This window comes from Lepus europaeus, chromosome 10 (genome assembly GCF_033115175.1).
Source record: "Lepus europaeus isolate LE1 chromosome 10, mLepTim1.pri, whole genome shotgun sequence".
Classification (NCBI taxonomy): domain Eukaryota; kingdom Metazoa; phylum Chordata; class Mammalia; order Lagomorpha; family Leporidae; genus Lepus; species Lepus europaeus.
The window spans coordinates 110,622,760-110,642,939 of record NC_084836.1 but is presented as its reverse complement, the minus strand read 5'-3'; the positions used below and the strand labels follow the sequence as shown (position 1 = coordinate 110,642,939).

General features: G+C 57.2%; 1 protein-coding gene across 2 annotated transcripts in view; it reads right to left on the bottom strand.

Moving 5' to 3' along the window:
• Positions 1-19,339, bottom strand: part of TOX2 (TOX high mobility group box family member 2) — a 132,600-nt gene extending 113,261 nt beyond the window's left edge. Inside the window, exon 1 of one of the 2 annotated variants that reach the window (XM_062202363.1) lies at positions 19,241-19,339. In XM_062202363.1, the coding sequence (XP_062058347.1) occupies positions 19,241-19,339 (99 nt within the window). Of the gene's footprint in view, positions 1-1,106; positions 1,173-19,240 lie in introns of those variants that run through there. The other variant, XM_062202364.1, reaches the window with a different exon arrangement.
• Positions 19,340-20,180: the final 841 nt, after the last annotated feature.

Genomic DNA, 20,180 nt, shown 5'->3' with positions numbered 1-20,180 from the left:
TGCTGTCTGCAAAACCAGCATCCCATATAGGTACCGGTTCGAGTCCCAGCTGCTCCACTTCCCATCCAGCTAATGCACCTGGGAAAGCAGCGGAGGTGACCCAAGTGCTTGGGCCCCTGCATTCATGTGGGAGACCTGGAAGAAGCTGCTGGCTGCTGGCTTCAGATTACCCTAGCTCCTGCCATCTCAGCCATTTGGGGAGTGAGCCAGCAGATGGAAGATCTCTCTCTCTCTCTCTCTAAGATTTATTTATTTATTTGAAAGGCAGAGCTACACATAGAGAGGCAGAGACAGAGAGAGAGAGAGAGAGAGAGAAAGAAGGAAGGAAGGGAGGGAGGGAGGGAGGGAGGGAGGGAGGGAAAGAGAGAGAGAAGGTGAGTGAGTCTAGGGGTGGACACTGTAGCGCAGTGGTTATGGCTTGGGATCCCACATCCCCTATCCGAGTGCCTGGATGCAAGTCCATTGCTGATCCAGCTTCCTGCTAATGAGCACCGTGGGAAGCAGCAGGTGATGGCTCCGGTAGCCAGGTCCATGCCGCCCAGGTGGGAGACCCAGATGGAGTTCCTAACTCCTGGCTTTGACTTCTGACAGTAGTGGGCATTTGAGGAGTAAAGCAGTAGATTCAAGACCCACTGGACAGTAAGGCTATGGGGAGAGCTGAGCCAACTGCCAGCCAAGCTGAGCAGCAGCCTGCCAAGTGCCAGACTTGTGAGGTCATCCTAGGTCACCCAGCTCCCTGGCCACTGGCCAGCTGACCCCAGAGGCGGGAAGAGGCCGGCAGAGACTGAGCAGGTCAGCCAGCGAGCCTTCCAGCCAGCCCACATGAGAGCCAGCTAAATAAAACAGTTGCTGTTTGAAGCCACTAATGACGGTGGCTTGTTCGACATCCACACGCAACTCGCACTGGAACTAATGGAAGGGCATTCGCCGTGCTGTGCTCACAGCCAAAGAACATGTGTCTGGCCCGTGTGACATCTAAGTGGAAGACAACAAAAGCCCCCTGGGAGCTGGAAGAGAGCCCAGGGCAGGCAGGGCCAGGGCCCCGGGTTTGAAGTGGGCTGGCTGATGACTGGCTGGAACCTGCACCGGGTGAGCAGTGCACTCACCTCAGTGCCTCTGGGGTGGCCACGACGCATTCCTTGCTGGGCCTTCTCAGGTGGGAAGGGCTGTGTCACCTCAGGGAGCACACGTGAAGGGGTCTGCAAAATGAGGCAGGAGACCTCTGCACGCACAAGGACTCCGACCAGGCTGTGGGAGCTCGGGCATATTCCTTGACCTCTCTGAACCTCAGGAGCACACGTGTGATGTGATGATGACAGTACCTAGCTGGTGGCTGCTTTCAGCGTACAAAGGGCACCTGGCACAGAGCCCGGTGCACAGCGGGCATTCGGCAAACAAGGGTTTCTCCTCTTGCCCAGCCCCACTCCACTGGTGACACCAGCACTGGAGCCCAGCCCCGACCTGGGCAGTCCGAGCTTCCGTGTTTGAGTTTGAGTCAGTATCGTGTGCCAGCTGTCCAGCTGTGGCTGCTGCTTCCACAGCACCCTGTACAGGTGCGGTTTACCTGGAAGATGAGCAAGCTGCACCCTGGCAGTCTTGACTGGGAAGGAAACCTCCGGGGGAAGTCCGATACAGAACGAATCCTTGCCCCCATGTCTCCACCCACCCTGTGGGACAATTAGCTGTGGCCCTGCCTCCCTTCCCTGCCCCCAGCACCGCTCAGCATGGGGCTGGCCACACAGGAAGGCAGACTCATCCCGGGGGCAAGGGACCTGTTGTGAACAAGAACCCTGGCCAGCAGTGGCCCCAGGGCAGCTCCAAGCATCTCAGCCCAGTGCTGTCCCACATGGCACCAGCAGCAAAAGCAGCCACCCTTGGCCCCAAGTGGCCCAAGAGCCTAGAAAGTGCTCCACGGCCAGGGACCTGGGAGGACCTTGCCCACCCTCAACTGACGATGAAGGGTGAATCCAGGGAGGGAAGACTGTGCAGGAGGAGACAGCACACAGCGGGGCTGCGGTGGGACCCCCAGAGCAGGGGCAGAGCGCTGGACTCCTGCCCCGCACACAGGCCCCCAGGACAGGACCCAAACTACAGAGCCAGCACTGGAGGCCTTCCGGGCACGAGCCTACATCCATCCACATGGCTGGCAGTCAGCCCCTCCCCCCCAACAACGCGCTGCGGGTCCCCTCCTCCTTCCTCACACCCCTGCCCTCCGCAGCACGTCCCCTGCAACAACAAGAGTGGGTGCTCCCGGCACATAGGCTGGGCTCTGGTCCCATGGTGATCACAGCCCGGTCACCTCGCCTGTGAGCCTGCGCCCCAGCCTGCACGCTGGACTTGGCTTGTCTCAAGAGCTGTTGTGAAGCTTAAGGAGAGAACAGACACGGAATACATACCCTGGGATGGATGCTAGCCCCCGCCTGTCCCTTCCCCTGCTCAGCATGTCCCCAACCTACCCTGGAGACCCTGCCTAAACGGCTCCCTCTGCCAGGAAGCCCTCCCTGCCTGGACACTGCAGGTCTCGGGGCTCTTTCTCTGTCTCCCTCCAAACTTTCGCCCTGAAGAATGAGCTCATCCTGGGCCAACCCCACCCATGGCTACCCCTGGCTCCGTGACAGCCTGAGGACAAGGACCAAGGACCGAGTGTGACTGACACTGTGTGAGGCCACAGCACAAGCTGCTCCCAGAGTGGAGAAGCAGCCTCCTCAGGGCCATGCCGCAGTCAGCAGGAGCCCAGGGCCTGCTCTGTCCACGAGCCCAAGGCCCTTTTCAGGCACCCACTTGTGCACACCTGGGCTGTAGCCCGGCTCCCCCTCAGGCAGGGCACCCTCCACAGAGGCAGGGAGTGCTGTGACCTTGCCATCCACACTGCTGCTCCTGTGGGGAGGGGCTGGGCACCAGGAGACCTCCCCTTTGCCCCAGCGGCCCACGGCGAGGTGGTGCACACTCTGGGGTCATGCATGTCCCCGGGATCTTGTGGGATGGGTCGCTTGGCCCCTGCCCCCAATCCCTTCTCCCTGCTGGATGTCTCTCCTAAGAATCACCCCCAGGGATCTCAGCCTGACACAAAAGCCTTGATTCCAGTGTGGCCCACTGAGCAGTTCCTCCAGACCTCGTTAGAAACACACTCTCAGGCCCGTGCATCCGAATCTGAATTTCCTTCTTATCTGAGAGTGAGAGAGACAGACAGGGATCTCCCACCTGCTGGTTCACTCCCCGGGTGTCTGCAATGACTGGGGTTGGGCCAGGTCGAAGCCAGGACCCAGGGACACGATCCCCATCTTCGTGGGACCAAACTACTTGAGCCACCACTGCTGCTACTAAGGGTTTGCCTTGGTAGAAAGCCAGTGTGAGAAGCCAGAGCCGGGAATCGAATCCACATGCTTGGAGGAAGGACTGAGGCATTTTAGCAGCTAGGCCAAAGGCCTATACCCAGAATCCTTACTTCTACAAGACCCCTGGGTGATTCCCGTGCACATTAAAATGTGAGAAGCAGGGCCGGGGGGCGGGGGGACCAGGGCGCTGTGGCATAGTGGGTAAAGCTACAGCCTGCAGTGCCAGCATCCCATATGGGTGCCGGTTCTAGTCCCGGCTGCTCCACTTCCCATCCAGCTCTCTGCTATGGCCTGGGAAAGCAGTGGAAGATGGTTCAAGTGCTCAGACTCCTGATCCCATGCAGGAGACCCAGAAGAAGCTCCAGGCTCCTGGCTTCAGCCTGGCCCAGCCCTGGCCATTGCAGCCATCTGGGGAGTGAACCAGCAGATGAAAGAACTCTGTCTCTATCTCTCTCTACCTCTGTCTTTCTGTAATTTTGCCTTTCAAATAAATAAATAAATCTTAAAAAAAAATAGATGTGAGAAGCACTGACAGGTTCAGTAGGTAGGGATCAGCCAACTGACACAGCTCGCAGCCAAAAGCGCCGGTTGGCTGCCATAACCACACAGCTTGAGCAGACGTTATGTGTGTGTCCCCCAGAAATTCACACAGTGAAATGCAGATGGCATCAGGAGGCGGGGCCTCTAGAGGTGACAGGTCACGAGAACAGCTCTGGCAAGGCTGGGATTAGTGTCCTGATCAGAGACCCCGGGCCCTCTTACGAGGGGAGGTTACAATGAGAACAAGGCTTGCTCTGAGGGGTCCTCGCCCCACGCCAAGTCTGCTGGCACCTTGAGCTTGGACTTCCAGGCCCATAGAACTGAGAGAAGTGAACGGTTGTCAATAAGCCTCCCGGTCCCCAGGAGTTTGTCAGATCAGCCTGCATACGTGAGACACAGCCCAGCCCAGCCCCGACCGTCCACTGTGGGACAAGCAGCAAAGGCGGCTGTTAGTCCCTGACCTCCAGCCACAGGGCCTAGAGGTCTCTCCTGTTCCGGGCGAGTACAAATCCAACAGCACCCAGGTGGGAGTTCTAATAACCCCATGCAGCACGCTCCCGGAATTCTGTTTCTCTCTGCCATCACAGGAACTCATCTAGCACCTGTGACAACCCATCAACGCCCGTGTCCCTGCTTCCATCCCACCACCAGGCAGCGAGGAAGGGCTCCCCAAAACACCCCCGTGGAAGGTGCCAGAAAGAGGCGCAGATGGGCTTTTCCAGGGTCCTGCAATGCGGGGAGGGGGAGCGGGGCTCACGCCTGTCTCTGTTCCACAGGAAGAGACCCCAGCCTGCCCTGAGTCAGAAACGTGGGCGGCAGTAACACCGGGGTGGTAAGAGCACCCCCTCCGAGGGGACCTCCATGACCTTTGCAAAACCGAAGGCAATAATAAGTCCTCTGTGCCGAGCAGCCCGGGGCCAGCCCTGGAGGCTGCGGTAATCCTGACTCCTGTTTGGACAGCAGGCCTCCCTCGAGGCTACGCCAACCCTGCCCGTTGCCCAAGGGCTGAAGCCGTTCACCTTTTGCTAATCGCTCTAATTCATTTTTTATTACTAACTTTCCTGTTTTCTATTTGCCGTCTGATTGAAGATCTTGCGGGAGGCATTTAGACAGCATCAGACTGAGCCACAGGGGCAAACGCCACGCCTCCCACTGAAATCTGCGTGGAGACGCTGGTAACGCCCCCTCGCAGGAACCTCGGGTCCACGCTAGGCCCCAAGTGGCAGGAGTTTGGCAGGAAGTACAGACACAGCTGGGGATTCTTGGAAGATTCCAGGCTGTGCGGGGGATGCAATGAGATGGGGATGACCCTTGTGGAAAATGACAAATCGACAACAATCAGGAGCTGTCCACATGCTCACTCCTGTTAACCAGCCACAGCCAACATCCAGGGTCCCAACACTGCGACGCCCTCTCTGTCACACCCCACACCCAAGTGATCCCCAGCTCTCATCCATACCACATCCCCGGACTTCCCAGTGCCTCCATTTCTCTCCATTCCCAACCCCTCACCATTGTAACCCAAGCCAGACTGAGCCAACAGAACTTTCTAGAATGAAGAAATATCCTACATCTGTGCCGCGCAATAGGGTCTATTCACATGGTGACAGAGAACTTGAAATATAGCTAAGCGGGACTGAGGAATGAAACTGCATTAAAAAAAAAAAGATTTATTTATTTGAAAGAGTTACAGAGAGAGAGACAAGAGAGACAGAGAGATCGTCCATCTGCTGGTTCACTCCCAAAATGCCCACAATGACCAGGGGTGGGCCAGGCTGAAGTCAGGAGCCAGGACCTTCCTCCAGGTTCCTAACACAGGTACAGGGGTCCAATCACTTGGGCCATCCTCTGCTGCTTTCCTGGGCACATTTGCAGGGAGCTGGACCAGAAGTGGAGCAGCTGGGACTGGAACCAGTGTACATATGGGATGCCAGCACTGCAGATGGTGCCTATTTTATTATTTATTTACTTGACAGGTAGATTTATAGACAGTGAGAGAGAGACAGAGAGAAAGGTCTTCCTTCCGTTGGTTCACCCCCCAAATGGCCACAACAGCCAGAGCTATGCCAATCTGAAGCCAAGAGCCAGGTGCCTCTTCCTGGTCTCCCATGCGGGTGCAGGGGCCCAAGCACTTGGGCCATCCTCCACTGCTTTCCTGGGCCACAGCAGAGAGCTGGACTGGAAGAGGAGCAACTGGGACTAGAACCCGGTGCCCATATGGGATGCCAGCACTGCAGGTGGAGGATTAACCTAATACGCTACAGTGCCGGCCCCCCTTCACTCTATTTTAGATATAAACAGCCACACGTGGCTACCGAACAGTGTCACCACCAGCCACCATCAGTTCTCTTCTGGATCATGGAAATCCCCTCCCAACTGCTCTGCTGGACCCACTTCTTGCCCTGTCCCCGTGCAATGCTTCCCCCCCCCCCCAAAAAAAAAAAAAAAAACAGCCACACAGATTCTTCCAGCAGGTGACACATCTCCAGGTCTCCCATAGCCTTTGGAGCTAAAGCCAAGCTCCCAGACCCAGCTTTTGAGGTCCCTATCTCCTGGAGCCCATGGGACTGGCTGCATGGGGCCAGGATAACACACGTAAGTGTTTAAGGAACGGCCAGACCTGAGGCCTGGAAGGCCAGGCTGCTCTGATGGCCACGCCCACGAGCAGCCACGAGCATCCCTGCCCTTGCGGAGTGGATGCTGTAGTGGAGGGGACCGAAGGAACCAACAAGCAGAAGGAACAGCTCATACTGATCACAAGGAAAAAGAAGAGGGCGAGCCAGGGGTTTCCAGGAGACCGGCAGAGCAGAGCTTTCTGCGACGCTGGATGTGAAGAAAGCAAAGTGCAGACTAAACGCTGCTCACGAGGCTGCACAGCAGCACAGCGGCCCGTGAGTGCCCCTTCCCGAAGCTTCTGGGCAGGTCACATGATGGTCGGAATTTGCAGAGAAATAAAGCGAGGGGGTGGAAACTTCAGGAGCGGAGCCACCAAAGATGCCTGCTCGCTGGGCACGGCCGACCCCATGGCTGCAGAGAGATCTCGTTATCTCCGAAGGCCAGGCTCGCTGTGCCCCGACTGCCTCGGCCCAAACAACGGCGACCGTCACCTCCCTCCCAGCAAAGCAAGGTCACCGTGGCAGGGGCCCGCCAGCCTGTGACCCAAAAAGTCAGGCGTTCACTCAAGGACCACGAGGACCAGGGTTTCAAACAGCAGCCCTCAGCACTCACATTTCAGCTTCGCCTGCGCTGTTCCTTGGGCTCAGCGGAGGGCGAGCCTGGCACTGTGCTACCAGGAAAAGTGGCACTCATTAACACTCCCAGGCCCCAGACACTGTCCCTCCCGTTCATGTGTTCCATTCTCCTGCTAACAACGTGCCAACAAGCTACGTGACACCTAGGGAGGGGACAGGATTTGTCCAGAAGTGGCTTGGAGTAGGTGATGGCTGGACATCTCGGGAAAATGTAACCCGCCCCATTCACTTGTTTGTCCTTTCAGTGTGCTTCGATTGAGCACCTGCTACAGAGCAGACAGTACGAGAGGGACCCACCAGTGGGGAGCAAAACAAACTCGACCCCATGGTTTGCAGCGTTGACCATCCAGCCTTACCTCCTGACACTCTCACCCCTTCTGTGCCTTCATGCATGCTGTGCCTTCCACCTGAAATGTTCTCTCCCGACTTGACTTGGCTAAGTTCTGCTCACCTCCAAGCAAAAGCAGGTGTCTCCTCCCATGAGGAGTCTTCCCTGACCATGCCCAGGCTGGCCTCAGGGCCTCGGAGTCTCTGGTGCTACTTCTAAGGCTCACCACGCACGTTTGAAATAGTTTCTCTCATAGACTGTGGCTCTCAAGGGCAGGACCAGGTCTGAATCACCTGCTTATGCCGGGCGCCCACGGCAAAGCCTTGCATACAGTAGGTGGCCAATGTTCTCTGGATGAACGAAGGAATGAATAGGGGCGTTAACTCTTAATCAGCAGCAGAACTGGGATTTGATCCCGGGCCAGGATGATTCCAAAGCATCCCGGAAGAGAGAGAGAGAGAGAACAGATGAATCAGAAAATGTGCAGAACCGATTACAAAACCCATTGAGTTTGCTCCCCTCCCAGAAAAAGGAGCCAACGCTGGCTGTTCTCTAGGGGTCTGATGGCCTGAGCAGCCTTGGCAGCAGGAATGGGGGCGGGGCTTACTGGCTTCACCTCCCAGAGGCCTCCTCACCCATCGGAGACGCATGTGTAGGAAAGGGAGCCCAGGGAGGCTGAGTGACAGGTGCAAAGCTTGTAGGCACCTGGATATAAACCCGAGCACGTCCAGCAAACTCAGAGTCCCGTTGGATGCCACATCTGGTGTTGCTGAACAATTAACTTACGTCTCAAGCGGATGCAGAGCTCAGAGAAAGCATGGGGTGTGGTGGGGTGGGGTGGGGTGGGGTGGGGTGGAAGGGCTGTCTTTAAAACTCTGAGAGGCACCCACAGGCACTCAGTAAATATTTGCAGAATCAATGAGCAACAAAGAGCCCAGGGTCCATCTTCCACATTATAAAGTTCAGTTCAAGTCCAAGGTGCAGCACAGTGGGACAATAAAATTTATGCATGAGATTGACCCCGGGTTACACTACTGAGTCAGATCTGTTTCCGACAAGCTTCTAAATTATCCCTGCAAATGAGGCCCAACTTCGAGATAAGCACGTTTTAATTAGCTGTAATGTGAAGGCATTCTATTAGCAAATGAGGTCTCAGGTTGCGGATGAACACAGGGGACCCAGCTGGGAACTCACACCCGAGCGCCACCAGCCCCCCACCTCCAATCTGGACCTCAGAGTTCTCACCAACGAAACAGAGCCACCTGTGCCTGGCAGCCCAGTGCTGGTGAGGACATGAGGCGGGCGGAGGGGCAAATGAGGCTCGAACCTGGTCAATGCCCAAAGGATCATGTGTGCTTATTTCTACCCTACTTTCCTCCATAAAACAGCACAAAAATTTTAAAAACAACAGTCACTGAGAGGGAAATTTTTGCTCAAAAAGGTGGATGGAGACACATTTACCTACCTCCCTTCTCTTCTAAGCCCCACTGGACTGATCAGAAAAGCCTTAGCTTATAGATATATAGACACACATTTGTAAATACACACACACACGAACACTTATACTCACAGCTCACATGTGTGTGGCCATATGAAAATGAAATCAGGCCCTAAAAGTGCACCTGCTAATGCAGGAGTGAGAAACACAGAGAGAAGCCAGAGAGAAGAGAGAAGCCCAGGAACACCCAGCAGCCAGAGCCCTGGTATTTTTTAATCTTTGTCTCAATTAAAACTCCAAGCTTGGCTCCTGGGCATCGTAGGTAGATTTGGAAAAGGAACTGAAGTTAACCATAGCAGGTGCTCACACACATTAATACCTCATTTGACTGCTCAGTAGGCAAGCACTGTGAACCCCATTTTGCAGATGATGAAACTGAGGCCCAGAGATAACGACTAGCTTCCCAAATGCCCTGGTCCCCTTCTCCAGCCTCACCTCCTGACGCTCTCACCGCTTCTGTGCCTTTGCACGCGCTGTGCCTCCCACCTGAAATGCTCTTCTCTCCCGTCTTTACTCCGCTATGTCCTACTCACCTCCAAGCACAAGCAGGTGTCCCCTCCTCTGAGAAGTCTTCCCTGACTATGCCCAGGCTGGCCTCATGGTCCAAATGCTATTTTCCTAACTGAGCCGCATAAAAATCCCAAGAGACAGGCAGCCAGGGCTGGGAGTCCCAGGAGGAATCCAAAGCCCTTGGAGGAGCTGACTGCCCCCTGCCCCGGGCTGAGTGAAAGGGGCAGTAATGCCTTCCTCATAGTGCACTGTGAGACCCAGGGTGAAATATCAGGCCCTCGGGGGCCCTCCAACCTGCACCGCTGTTTCCCAGGCTCAGCGCTGTCGGCTTGTTGGGCCTGTGGTGGGGGCAGTTCCAGGTGTTGTAGGAGGCTCACAGCATCGCTGGCCTTGACCCACTGGGCGCCGGTCACATGCCCTCCCCAGCTGCGGCAACTACAGCTGTGTCCAGACTTTGCATCTGCTTGAGAGCACCAAGGATCCAGAAAGTGGGGGAGGCAGTAAACTGGAAGACGGTGGCTGAGATGGGGACACAGGCACAGGGCCTGTGCTGCCTCCAGAGACCTCAGCCCTGGGTCTCCCCTCCTGGCAGCAAAACCTCTGTCCGCCTGCTCCACAGTCACCTTACTCACAGGGACCCAAACCTACGGGCTGATTTCTCAGCGTGGGTTGGGAACAGCCGTAAAAACATATGGTCGGTAATTATTAACTTAATGGGTCGTGGTAAATCGTACTTTTACATCTCAGTGAAAAGATGTTGTACAACACAGGATAATAAATTTTGATCAATTACCCTGACGCTTGAGGCCTGCTGCTGGACAGCTGGGATTCTGCTGCCCGCTAGGATGAGCAGCAGGACCGGGGGTTTTCAGTTAATGAGCTGTTTCCTGCTCGGCTTCTCAGATGCTCAATGAGTTTTTATTGAGTGTTTACTGCGTGCTCCGTGCTGGGGATTCAGCCCCGTCTGAAAGCTCGGGGACTCGATGGAGAGTCGTCTTTGCTGTGTAAAATACTATTTGGATCTGTAATCCACTGGCTCGAGATGCGGAGTGACGATGTAAAATTGTCCGGGGCCCCCACTGTGGCGCAGGTTAAGCTCTGCCTGCAACACTGGCATCCCACACTGGAGTGTCTGGGTTCCAGTCCCAGCTACTCTGCTTCCGGTCCAGCTCCCTGATAACGCATCTGGGAAAGAGCGGAGGCTGGCCCAAGGACTGAGGCTCTTGCCATCCACGTGGGAGACCCAGATGAAGTTCCAGGCTTCTAGCTTCAGCCTGGCCCAGCCCCACTCATTTGGGGAGTGAACCAGTGGACAGAAGCTCTCTCTCTCACTCTGTGTCACTTTACCTTTCAAATGAGTAAATAAATCTTTCAAAAATAAATAAAATTGCCTGGGGCAATGACAGTCTCTCTCTCTCTCTCTCTCTCTCTCTCTCTCTCTCTCTCTCTCTCTCTCTCACACACACACAGCCTTACAGGAAATGTCACGGTGACCCATGTTCTAGACCGCGGGCTCTAGCAGCTGCTGGAAGGTGGGCTGGGGATGCTGTTGGCCTATGGAGGGGAGGCCCGGGAGCACAGGAGCTTGGATAGCCGCAGAGGGAGCCACAGAGCTTTCACCCCAGCCCACCAGGTTAAGGAGCGGAGCATGGGGGCTAGGGGAGCTGGAAGCACCACGTCCAAGTACAGAAAGCTTCATGTTGCTGCTTCTCAACCTCCGTCTCAGGTCTTCTGCTGATGGGAACACTGGCCTGAGTCTGATGTCCCCCATAGCCAAGGACACTCTGTGTCTCAAATTTTGGCCCAAAACAATCACCTGGAAGGCGGTTCAAATGCCTGGGCTCCACCCCCAGCGGTTCGGATTCAGTACACCTGGGAGGAGCTGAGGTGCAAGTGGTGCTGTGGTCTGCGGCACATGCTAGAACCACTGGCTATGCTGGAACACCGAGGAGTGTCCTGCCCTGGCCTAGGACAGCAGGGATGTATTGCTGGCCTGGGGCGGGCAGCCCTGGCTCGGACACGGGTGTCCAAAGGCTCCTGCTTTCCTCAGCTCCCCGGCAGGTCATGGGAGAGTTACCTTCATCTTGAGGACAGTCTCACATTGGGCTCCCCGGAAACAGGTGTGCAAGGGAGAGCTGCCCGTAGAAAGTTGAGCTGGGGAGGTATTGGGCAGTGGGGTGCATCTGTAAGGGAGGCGGGGAGGACACCTGGACAGAGGGAGAGGCTGATCCATGCACAGAGACTGCAGCCAGGGGGCACTTCAGTGTAGTCCCAGAGTGAGCCAGGTGCCACCACACCTCTGATTCCCCCCTCATGCAGTCACTGGCTGAGGGCAGGTCCCCTGGCGAGGAGGTTTCTGTCCCAAGAGCAGTTCGCAGCAGGGCAGAATAGTGAGCCCAGTACCGGGGTGGTTAGGGGAGAGGGCATGGGGAGCAGGGATGCACCCTGGGGTCTGTTGCAGGCATCTTGGGGAGAAAATCTATCCCAAGCCTGTGCAGACAAGAAAACCGCTGCCTGGGCCGGTTAGGTGCCGTGCCCGAGGTCACCAGCCCCAGCCAGTGGGTGGTGCAGCTGAACCAACTTGCTCTGCCTTCAAAACCCACTTTCCCTTCTACACAGATTCAAGAAGGAAGCAGGGGAAGGCACAGAAATGAGCAGCTCACTCCCAATCCGTAATCCTCCGTGGTCTGCCCAGAGGTGTTGGGAGATCAGATCCAGAGGCCCCACCCCTCACAAGGAAAGGGGCGGGGCAGCTTCAGGCATGGTCAGCCCTCCAGCAGCTGGCAGGAAAAGTGAGTGCCCGTGCATTCTAGCTTTGCACGTGCACTGCTCCTTGTGAGCGGAAATGAAAGCATTTCCTGCTGGGGCCAAGAGATGTCAATGCCTGACCTCCACCCTCAGGGCAACTCCTGGAGCAGTGCCAAATGCCCATTTTGCAGATAGAAGACTGAGGCAGAGAGAAGTTAAATGATTTGCCTGGGGCAATGATGGTGAAGACGGTGTTCCAACCCAGGTCTGCTGGGTTGCAGAATCCATGCTGCCTTCACGCCCTGAGACCAGCTCTAGGAAACCAAAGCAGCAAATAGAGGCTCTGCAGAAACCCCTGGGGCAGGCTGCCACACGGCAGGGCAGCGCCTGGGACCTGGCTCCGTGTGCACAGACCCAGCCTCTTCCCACCTGGCGGCTGTTCTACCTGCCAGGCGCTGCCTTCTGGCCTACTCAGGGAAGCGCCTCTCGGAATGGCCGGTCAGTCCAGGGACCCTTGGCTTCTGCTGTGGACACCACGGTCTCATCACAACATTGCAGATTATAAAAGCCAAATGGATGCTGGGTTTCTCATATCACAGGCAACACTGGCCAGCTCGGAATCCATCTATTCATTCAGCAAATAGCCCCGCACCTGCGTGCCAGGACAGCTCTGGGAACACAACCATTGCCCCCTTTCCATGGGGAATAAAGACCCGGTTCCAAGCGAGCCTGAAACCAGACTGCAAGACCCTGGTGGAGGCAACTTTCTGCTACACACACACACCTACAGGGAAGTTTAATTCCTAAATTAGGCACAGGAAGACATTAGCAGCAACAACTGAAGATAAAATAAGACAATTATAACACTATACCAAATTAAAGTTATTTGCAACTTAGGAATTGTCTATAGTTTTCTATTAATTTTCAGGCTGGAGTTGGCTACAAGACTGAAACCACCGAGAGCGGACTCACAGAGAAGGGGGCCTGCTGTGCAAAAGCAAAGGCGGGCACAGTGGCTCCTGCCCTCTCCAGCTCCTGCAGGCCCACCTGCCCAGCATGGGCCACCCACATCCCGCCTGCTGCAGACACAGCGACAAAGGACAGTTGCAGCCTTTATTTCATTGCCATCTCCACCCCTCAGCACCCCACCAGCTGACAGTCACTGGTTCGCTTTCCCTTTCAACAGAGAGGACCCGAGGCCAGGAGAAAGTGCTCAAAGTCACCTGGCAGACTGGGGCAGCAGTCCCAGGCCTGGGAGGAGAAGCTGTAGGGAAAGTGAAGAAGGGCTTCCTAACAGAAGCAGCTCTCTAGAGCTCCCTGGGACCAGCCCCTGCAGCTCATAGCCCATCCAGCCCAGGGATCCTCCCTCTGCAGCCACCTGTGCCCCTGCACAAAGAAGCTACGTGCATCTCGCCCAAGGATGCTGAGCAGCTGTCAAGCTGAGGCAGGACCAGCAACCCGCACCTTGCGGATTTTTGTCAAAAGGAGACTCCGATCACTCATTAACCAAGCTTAACGAGATCCCCATGCCCACACAATGCAGAGTCCAGATGTATGTGGGTGGACAGGTGACTCTTCCATCTACCAGCTCATATATATGAGCAATTATGGGTGGGCACTGGGCCAGGTGCTGAGCACGGTTCCCGCCTGCCAGGAGCCTACAGCAAACCTGTACACAAACAACCAAACCCTGCTATACAACCTGTGATCCCTGGGCCAGCATTAGCACTCATCAGATATGCAAAATCTTAGGCTCCACCCAGACCAAAAGGGGGTGGAGCCCAGGAATCTGTTTTTAAAATCTTGCCAGATGATTCTTCGTGTGTCCATAAATTTAAGAAACACTGGTCTGACCAAAGGCCTTCCTTATTTAAAGTTGCAAACCAGGGGCCTGTGTCGTGTCTGAGCGGGTTAAGCTGCTGCTTGTGAAGCCGGCATTCCACATCAGAGTACGGGAGTTCCTGCTGCTCCACTTCCCATCCAGCTCCCAATTAATGCACCCAGGAAAGCAGATGACAACCCAGTACATGGGTCCCTGCCACCCATGTAAGACATGGATGGAGTTCTGGGCTCCTGGGTTTGGCCATTGTAGCCATTTGGGCTAGCAGATGGAACATCTCTTTCTCTCTCTCTCTCCCTTTTAAATAAATTTTTAAATCTTTAAAAATATAAATAAATAGGCCGGTGCCGCAGCTCACTAGGCTAATCCTCCGCCTGCAGCGCCAGCACACCGGGTTCTGGTCCTGGTTGGGGCGCTGGATTCTGGCCTGGTTGCTCCTCTCTAGTCCAGCTCTCTGCTGTGGCCCAGGAGTGCAGTGGAGGATGGCCCAGGTCCCTGGGCCCTGCACCCGCATGGGAGACCAGGAGGAAGCACCTGGCTCCTGGCTTCAGATCAGCACAGCGCACCCGCTGCAATGCGCCGGCCGTAATGGCCACTTGGGGGTTGAACCAACAGAAAAAGGAAGACCTTTCTCTCTGTCTCTCTCTCTCACTGTCTAACTCTGCCTGTCAAAAAATTAAATATATGTATATATACATATACATACATATATATATATATAAATAAAATGCAAACCAGCTCCCAGGTCTTGGCACCCCCAATCCTCTTCCCTGCTTCCTTTTCCTCCAAGGTTGAGTTACCAACCAACCCCAATGCCGAAAACAAGTATTTCACCCCCATATTTATGACTTCTCACACTGATATGTAAGCTCGAAAGGGCAACAATTTGAGTCATTTTGTTCACAGCTGTTGCACTGGTTGCCTAACACTGTGCCTAGTACACAGAATTGATCACTAAGTACCTGTGGCAGAACACACTACATCCATGTAGTTCAGGTTCTTGGGCGGGGGGGATGGGGCTGGAGGAAGAGAGGAGGTTGCTGACCATGGGGCACTACAGGGGAAAGGTGGTACTCAGTTTGGTCTTGAAAGATGTTTGTACCAGGGATGAAGGAACAGAGATGCAAAGCCTCTTCCTGGAAGAGATCCCAGATGACCGATGCCGTTATCTACCGGCTGGTACGTGCCAAGCACTGTCCTAGCCAGTATCACCTCACCCAACCCTCCTGAACCTCAGAGGTGGATGACTCCCCAAGAGAACCCCAGGGCTCGGAGATATTAAGTAATCTGCCCCACCCACAAAAAGCTACATACAAGCACATTCATAGTAGCTTCATTTATGGTAGCCCCAACCTGGAAACCCATACATCCATCAGCAAGTGCATGAACAAACCAACTGTGCTGGATTCATACCATATATTACTCAGCAGTGAAACCATGAATACACGCGACAGCATGATTCTTGAAGACATTGCATGTTAAGCAAAAAGAATCCAGATATAAAAATGTTTATGATGCATACAAAGTTCTTGTTTTAAAATGTTTGTTAAAGATGTATCTATCTGTTTGAAAGGCAGAACAATGGGGTGGGAGAAAAAGGGAGAACAACGTGGGCGGGGGGTAGAAAAAGGGAGGGAGAGGTCTTCATCCACTGATTTACTCTTCAAATTGCTGCAAGAGCCAGGTCTGGGCCAGGCTGAAGAATGAGACAGGAACTCCCTCCAGGTGTCCCACATGGATGGCAGGGACCCAAGTACTTGGACCATCTTCTGTTGCCTCCCCAGATGCATTCACAGGAAGTTGGATCAGAAGCAGAGTGCCAGGTCTCCAGCTGGTGCTCCAATACAGGACGCTGGCATTGCAAGCGGTGGCTTAAGGGGCCGCACCACAATGCCACCTCCCTTACGAAGTGCTGTAACTTATTCTTTACACCTAATCTGAACTTGAGCAAAGCACTGGTGATAAAGTCAGAGAAGCAGCTGCTTCTGGGGTGCTAAGTAGAAAGGGGTGTGAGGGAGCTCCCCAGGACGATGGAAAGGTCTTATATCTGAATGGGGATGGCGATTTCACAGGTGTTTACATTTGTCAAAACTCGTGAACCGTGCACACGGAACCTGCATTTTATTGTATGCATGCAAGACATGGCTGAGTAACAAAGGAGCTAAAAATCATGTGTCCTGGGTCACAAACAGAGGTCGGAGTACCCCAGTCCGCCATGGTTGAGCAGGGAGCCGGCACAACCCCTGAGCCTGGCGAAGTGCCTGACCAGCATCAGAATGGCCCTAGGAGGGACGTCAGAGGCCCTTAAGCCCCAAACCAGGACAGAGAGTTAGAGGACGGCCAGATAAGTGTCCAGCTGGGAGTCCAGACACTGGGGGTCAGCTCCACTCTTCACTTGCTCTGTGACCTGCAAGTACTCCATGACTCAGTTTCCCCTTCTGCAAGCAAGGAAGAAGGAGGTGCTCAATGGCCACAAGCTTGGGGCCACCTATCCTGGGGACCACAGTGTCACAAGCTGCTTTGCACATCAAGCACTGCTACTCCATTCAATAAGTAACATGCCTGCCTCATATCTGCCAAGCTATTTTTCTAATGCATGCCAATATTATTGAGATAAATAAAACACACATCTATTTCAAAGCAAAAAGGAAGCCAGAGCAGCTTTTTGTCATTGTGTGTTTTCTCAAACAAAAGAACAACCACTGCTCATGACTTCGGTTGAAAGAGGCTGGAAATCTCTCAGTAAAGGATCTCTAAGGGGACAGTCGCCAAGGGGATGGTCGCCAAGGGGACGGTCGCCAAGGGCCCTTCCGGGTCAGCTGCCCCATGGTTGTTGGGCATTACTTGGGCAAATGCTTGTGTCGGTGTATCCAAGGCCTGAGTCCCTATGGAACAAGCCTCTCCTGGGCTCCAGGGACAGAGCTCCCAATGTGTGGGCTGTGTCCTGGCTCTGCAGACCACTCTACAGGCCCCAAGTGTGGCCAGTGCTGCATTTTGGGCCTCAGTTTCCCCTCCAGTTCTGAGAGTGACCAGGTTGCATCATGGGCATCCCCCCAATTCCTCACCATCAGCTTCTGGAACCAGGAAAGTGGCGCTCGGATCACAGCAGCACCCAGTCCACCCCTCCCTTGCTTCTGTCCCCTGCTGCATCCCTCCACAGCCTGAAGGAGCGAGAAGCAGGTCTCAAGTCCAAGGGCAAGGTCAAACCTTATATCTAAGCGACCAGGGTGAGCACCCTCCCCCTAGACACACACACACTGGACACCCACTGGACACATGCTCAGCTCTGCCAGGCCTCCTAGTACACAGGCAGAAACCAGCACCACGCGCTCCCGGCAGGGCCTGACATGGGCTCTGGTGCTGCGTCAGAGGTTTCTAAAGCACCAGAATAAAACCCCGGCTTCAGCTGAGTCCCGCTTCCGCCCCAGAGCCAGCACTACGGCCTAGGCACCCACCGGCCACCCACACTTTAAGACAAATCCCCAATCCCCACCCCCAAGCCAAAGACTGCTGCCTGCCTTGCCAACTTCACATAAAAAAATAAATAAATAAATAACAAGGCCAAGGGCAGGACGCAGACCAGCTGCCCCCACACCTAGTCTTCTCCTCCCTGCCCTCTGCTTGCTACTTTGAATCTGTCTTCCCTCCTCAGGCTGGAAGCCGTGCCAGAGCCACGTCCTCTGGGGTACCGTCCACCTCCTCGGCTTCTAACTTTGCCGGTCGCTGGACAAGACCTCGCCGGCCGCTCACCCCCGCCCGATGCGAGCCCAGGCTCCGGTGGCCCCGGACCCTCCCCGCCCCCAGGAGATGTGCGTAGGGCATTGCTGGAGGCCTCTCTTTTGGGGCCTGAGAACTCACTCGGCGAAGGCTCCCCCCTCCGCCGCGATCGGCTCCAGGATGCCGCCCCTCCCACAGCATCCCTACGGCAGGGGGCTAGGGCGAGAGCCTGCCGGGTCTGGGAGAGACCCCGGGAGGGCCACCGATCTCGCCACGGGATGCGCACTCACCGAGCAGCACCACGGAGCCCGCGCGTCTGCGCCCGGGCCGCAGGAAAACCCACGCGCGCGGTTCAATCCGGGCTCCGAGTGACGAGGTGCGCGCTCGGCTCCGGCCGGCCCGCACCGACCCGCGGACGCACAGACGGTGTGGTTTCCTAACTAAGTTTGAAAGTTCCCTCCCAGCGAAGAGGACCCGGGCCTTGTGGCGGCGCCGTAGCCCCCGACCCGGCCCGGCGGTGGAGCGGGGGGAGGGGGGGGGGCCGGTCGCTTCGCGGCCGGGGTTCGAGGCCCGGGGCCCTGGCTGGGGTAGGGTGGAGGGTGTCCCTTCCGGCAGCCCCAGCCCGGAGAGGCGCCCGCTCGCCGTTCCCGGGAGGGGCAGGCCTTGATTGGTCGTTGCCAGCTCGCAATCCGAGGCACCGCCAGGCAGCGACGGCCAATTAGTGAACCGCCCAATTAGTGCGCTCCAGCGCGGAGAAGTTAAAACCCCGGCGCGCGAGTGTGCAGGACCGAGGTGTCGGGGGCGGGGAGGACCGGGCGGTGCGGGGTCCGCGCTGTCCCCGGGTGCGACTGCGTGACCATCAGGGAGGCTGGTGCCCGCGGCTCACCGTCCAGGGGGTGGCTGTGAGAGGCAGGGTGCGCCCACGCGAGTCCCTGTGGGTGCGCGCGGGTGCCTGTCGGAGCGCCTTCTTTGTGTGACCGTCCCCGGCCGTGCCTGGGTATGACGGCGGACGGGGCAGGGGACGGTGCTTGCGGCACCACTGTGCGGGGTGCCAGCCTACGTGGGCGAGCGGCTGCGTGTCCGGGTGCACAGCCTTGTGCGGGACAGTCAGGCCGAGCACGAAGAACGCGCCTGGTGGGTGACAGTGGGCCCCTGGATGTCAGCGCGCGTGGGTGCGTGTGTCACCGTGTCGTCGTGCGGCTGGCTGTCGGGGTCACTTCTGCCTGGGATCTGAACTCAGGACGCCAGCGTGACCGCCAGGGTGTTGGGCGAGCGGCAGGTGCCCGTCGGGCGGGGCTGCCGCGTCCGTTTCCCTTCCCCGCCCCCCACCGTGTGCCACCGGCGGTGCAGGAGGACCTAGCTGCCAGGTGCCTCCAGCCCCGCGCTTCAGCCAGGGACGCTCGGGCCCCCGCCGCCGGTCCGAAGGCGCGGGCAGGCCCCGCCCGCCTCGCCCCCTGACCCGCCCCCGCCTACCTTGCCGCAGTGGTAATAGTCCAGGTGCGCTAGGCCAGCGGGCTCGGCCCCGGGCCGCGCGCCCACCGCGGGCGCCGAGGGGTACAGGCGGACGTCCATGGCGGGCGCGGCGGCGGCGGCTCCCGCGGGCAGTGCCTGGGCGGGCGGCGGGTAGGAGCCAGTGTGCGAGCGGGAGTGCGAGCGCGGGGGGCGGGCCGGGGGCGGCGCCCGGCGGAGCGCCCCGCCCCGCCCCCGCCCCGCCCGCGCGCGCTATTGTTCCGGCCTCGGGCGCCGCCGAGGGCCCGGGGCCGGGGCCGGGGCGGGGAGGTCCCGCCTCCAGGCCGGGCGGCCGCGGGGTCCCGCGCCCGGCCCTCCGCCCCTGAGGGTCCGCGAGGGTCGCGCACCTGTCCAGACAGCCCTTTCCCGTCCCGCCTTTCGCCACCAAGGGTGAGGGGAGGGAGAAGCTGGAGAGACGCCCCTCCCCAGAAGTGGGACACTCCGGGTGCAAGTGTTCGGGGCCGCGCCGAGGCCCCCCGCGGCGTGGATGGGGGAGGAGGGGTAGCGACAAAAATACTTTGGGACGTGGGTGCGGCCTGCCCTCGCGGATCTCAGCACCGTGCCCTCGCTCCTCGTCCCGCGGATTGGAGCCCCGCGAGAGGGGCCTCGGCGGGATGGCTGCGCTTAAACTCTCACTCTGTGTACAGGGGCAGCGGAGGCCGGCACCGGCCGCCTCGGTGATGGAGAGAGTGGATCCAGAAGTGAAACCACCTGGAGACGGCGGGAGGCGCCGCCCCCGGACGGAGCTGTGAGGAAGGGTCTGCGGGAGTGCGCTGAGAAAGGAGACCAGCTGGCTCGGACGGGGACCCAGGGGGTGACAGCGAAGAGGCTTCCCTTCCCCGCAGAGTGAGCCCCCTGGGTCTCAGAGCACTTGCGGGGGGTGGGGGGTGGGGGCGAGGCTGTG